At 37.6% G+C, this 4,163-nt stretch overlaps 1 protein-coding gene across 1 annotated transcript; it reads right to left on the bottom strand.

The window, feature by feature from the left end:
* Positions 1-202: 202 nt before the first annotated feature.
* On the bottom strand, positions 203-986 carry LOC121965077 (dnaJ homolog subfamily C member 25-like). Its single transcript, XM_042515245.1, has one exon. The coding sequence runs from the start codon at positions 677-679 to the stop codon at positions 260-262; it is 420 nt and encodes a 139-aa protein (XP_042371179.1). The 5' UTR covers positions 680-986; the 3' UTR covers positions 203-259.
* Positions 987-4,163: the final 3,177 nt, after the last annotated feature.

Genomic DNA, 4,163 nt, shown 5'->3' with positions numbered 1-4,163 from the left:
GAGCATTTAAAGACAGATTAATTTAAGTCAATTGAATACTAATAATATTTTTAGATTAATGTATTCAATGACTTTTAAGACTTTTTAAGGAACCCTGTATAAATCCCTTTAGGAGTATTAGTCAGTGGACAATAGTTTGGTCCCGTAAGGAAACATTATGTGACATTAGAGAAGTTTTAAGAATATTTTAGGAACATTATGGCCTTATTAAAGTGTCTGCTGTAATAATGAAGACAATAATACAGAATAAAGAGTCTTTTTAACGGGGGCTTGTACCGACCTTTAACGTCTCGTACGCGGTGGCGATGAGCAGGAACTTCCTCTGGGCGGACTCCAGGGTCTCCCCCTCCATCCCCGGCTCCCCGAGCCTGAACCGGTCCGGGTGGTACCGGCGGGCCAGCTGCCGGTAAGCCCGGGCGATCTCCGCCTTGGTGGCCTCCCTGGTGACGCCGAGCACATCGTAGCAGACCTCGGTGCCGCAGTAGAGGCCCTCCACCAGCGCGCTGACCGCCGGCAGGCAGGACACGGAGAGCAGGAGCACCGCCAGCCCCCACCGAGGCCTCACCGTCCGCGGACACCCCGCACAACCTCCGCCGCCTCCGCCGCCTCCGCCGCTCCGCTCCGTGGGCGCAGCCATCTCCACCGCCGCTGCTGCTCTGTCGCACCGTGTCTGGGTCATCAGCCGGCGTCACGACCGAGTGATGACGAAGCATCAAAGATCGTCTGTGCTGCACGAGCTGGAGACACGTGGGCAGAGCGTGGACTTTATATAAAGATATGTATTTATTCATAAACAGTGTACGGTGCAGACTTTAAACTGATGGATCATAATGGAAACATACTGGACCCGGCTGAATTGATTTACAAATTTGTTTCATTTATTACAAAAACAGAGAGAAGGCTAGGAGCACACATAGCCCAAAATTGGCCAAAAAATAAGAAAAATAATTGTATAACAATTACAAAAAAATACCCTGCAAATAAGCAAAAATAAAAATGAAGAGTTAAAAACAAACAAAAACGATCAAGCAAATTACCCAACAAGTGCTGAAAATAAATGATTATATTTTACATATATAAAAACAAGAATCACATTTTTACAGTGGAGCATGTATTCAGGTGTAAATCCGTAGTAATCATTAACACTTTGTTAGTAAATGCTATTTAATTAGGCTATTTTTTTTATTTAATTAGTAACTATCGTCACGCTTCTTTAGAACGCCCACTATGGAACGCTACCTTAGCAACCGTAACTACGCACGAGAGGCCTGTGGCACTCTGAGCACGAGGGAAAATGTCTGAACTGGCGGACTCCGACAGCAGATGTCCCCAAAGTTTAGAGTTTAGTTTTCGGTTTTCTGAAGCCAGAGAGTCCAGGGGATAGATGTTGGATGAAATTTGATTAACATGGAGGAGCTAACTCACAGCTAAATCACCAAAATCAGCAGAAACTCCTCTGTTTGCGCCAAGGTAAGACGCTAACTGACGTTAGCTAGCTTAGCACGTTAGCAAACAAAGACGGTTGAATATTAGCTGGAACTTGATTAGCCTACGTTTTAACTTTAAGTTTGGCATTTGTATTTATTTTTTGAGGCTGTTTGTGCTTAAAACATATTGAAAGGCGAGATAATTTAGTTTTGTTATGAGCTAAACCATACAGCGGAGTCATAACTAAATGTTAGCTTAATCCTTCAAAACCAAGATTGGCTTAAAATTAGTAAAACATATCACAAAATGACTAGTTTTAGAAAAGAAAAAAAAGAAATTTATAAAAAACAACAATGAAATGACAATGAAAATGTGACGTAAAATTATAATTATTTTGTAATGTAATATTAAATATACATGTATCATAATTATAAATTTGGTTTTTCCACATTTTTTTCTGAAACATTTTCTCTAGCTTTTTTTTTTTTTTTTTTTTTTTTTAAATAATTTTCTTAATCTACTTATTCCATGCAATTTTTTGGAACATTTCCAACCAAGTTGCTCATTGCCTCTTCCCCATGTTTTTAAATTAATTGCACCAATTTGCTAATGGTTCAAAAGGTTAAATACTTGTGAAACGTGCCTCAAAGCAGCACAAGAAAAGTAACATTGCTCTAGGTTTCACAGGGCTAAAGGTCTGGTGTGTAAGATTTTTGGGGATTTTGCAGCACCTAGTTTGGAGGAGCGCAGGTGAAACCAGCTGGGACTTTTAAAAGTCCTTAAGTGTGTATTGTTTGGTAGGATTTTACTGGGAGCTTAATTACCAACAGAGGTCTCCAAAACAACCTGGGGATTTAAAGCGTTAAAAACACTGACTAAAGCAGTTTCATGTAACAAATTTGTGTTTCTTTGATGCTGTTTGGCATATCAGACTTGCAAATTTGTGCTCACCTTTTTTCTCTGATAAGTCAACATCCAGAATTTCAGGAGGTTTTTACCAGGAGCCAAATTTGTGGTTCCACCTCTCCAAGACAAACAGACTCGGTGATTTAAACTGGTAAAAACACAGAATAAAGCAGTTTCATGTCAAATAATCTTTGTTTTTTTCACTGTAGAAACATGGCGGTGCAACATGGCAATCTTCATGGACAAGGACCTACTCCCTATGTTGGTATAAACAGCTCATTCTAAGGTAACAAAATACAATAATTCATATTTTCAAGTGATTAAAAACTAAAAAAACATACTTATTATATTGGATCTAATTTATGCCAATATATCCTCCTAAATACTACACATTTCAAGGGTATTTTGGTTGAAAACATTTAGAAAGACAAATAAGCTAAGCAAAGAAAAATAAAACTGAGGGAAACCAATCTCAAAGCATATATTTATATAGTTTTTAAGTTGTGGGTGATTTACTGTGTGACTGTTAAAAATCAATCACAACTGCTTGTTTTATTATTACTTATTTATTATTACTGAACGTCTACAGGACTATAAAAATAGGTCTTGGTGAAATGTGATGAACTTTGGATACAGTGAACCTTATGGTTGACAAATTAAAGGCTCCTTTGGAATAATAAGGCTGCACTTCTGTTAAATATTATCTTAATGTTCGAAACTGATTTTAGCAGATTTAAACCTGCTTTGGCCACTTGAGGGCAGCAAAGGTCAGGCTGTATCAACAACACTGTTAATACAAAACAGCAGCTGCAACAGAAGCAAATGGAGAAAGAAAAAATGTGTTTTGCTTTTACTGAAACAACAGCTTTTGATTTCATTAACTACTCATGAAAAACTTTATACACAACACTTTTGATTTTGCTCCTATTTTTAACATGTTTAAATTAAAGACCTAAGACTTTTTTATGCACTCAGTAGAAATATTTCTCTGAAATTTTGGTCGCAGATTTGTACAAATCTGTTTTAGTGAGCACTTCTCTTCTTCCAAGATAATCCATCTACCTGACAGGTGAGGCATATCAAGATGCTGATTCAGCAGCATGATTAACACACAGATTGCTGGGATGATAACAGTAAAAGGCCACTCTAAAATGTGCAGTTTTATCTCGAAAAAGGTCATATATTAGGATTAGGATCTCTGTGCATTGAAATTTAATAAAATGCTGTGTTTGTTCTATTCGTCAGCGTGTCGGTGGTACACTCCCTCACATCTTGCAGCTGAACAATGTGAAACATCTTGCTGAACAAGTCATGTGTTTACTGACTGTTAAACACATTTCCGAGGCAGCTATCAGAGGGATGATCACAAATCTACTAAAAAACATGATGGCAGCTTTGAACAACGTTTCAATCAGAGCTGTTAGTCAGTGATCATTTCTCAGGGTTCCACATTTGTGTTTTCATTTTGCTTTTGTATTTCAATTTTTTGGATTCATGATCCGGGAAGGTAGTCTGTCATTAACCAACTCTGACACAAAATTTGTTTTAAAGACTAAAATATACAAATATGCAAACAAAATTTATTTATTTGACCACCAGATGTTTTGTACACATTTGAAATTTGCAAACTGAACCCTTTAAACCCTGAGCAAATTGGTTGGATTTCTTTCAAAAACATGACAGAAAAGGCAATTAGCAACTTGGCAAGAAATGTCCCACCAATTGCAAGAAATTACTTACAGGTGGATAAAGGGCCTTGATAAAAAATGAAAGAAAAAAAGCCTGGGGAAATGTCCAGAAAACTATATTCACAATTATTTTAATTTTAT

This window comes from Plectropomus leopardus, unplaced genomic scaffold (genome assembly GCF_008729295.1).
Source record: "Plectropomus leopardus isolate mb unplaced genomic scaffold, YSFRI_Pleo_2.0 unplaced_scaffold18513, whole genome shotgun sequence".
NCBI lineage: Eukaryota > Metazoa > Chordata > Actinopteri > Perciformes > Serranidae > Plectropomus > Plectropomus leopardus.
Note: the sequence above shows the minus strand (reverse complement) of the source record. Positions and strands in the feature narration are given on the sequence as shown.

Excerpts from the sequence above, each read along its gene's own strand:
- LOC121965077 (XM_042515245.1), bottom strand. The coding sequence starts at position 679 with ATGACCCAGACACGGTGCGACAGAGCAGCAGCGGCGGTGGAGATGGCT.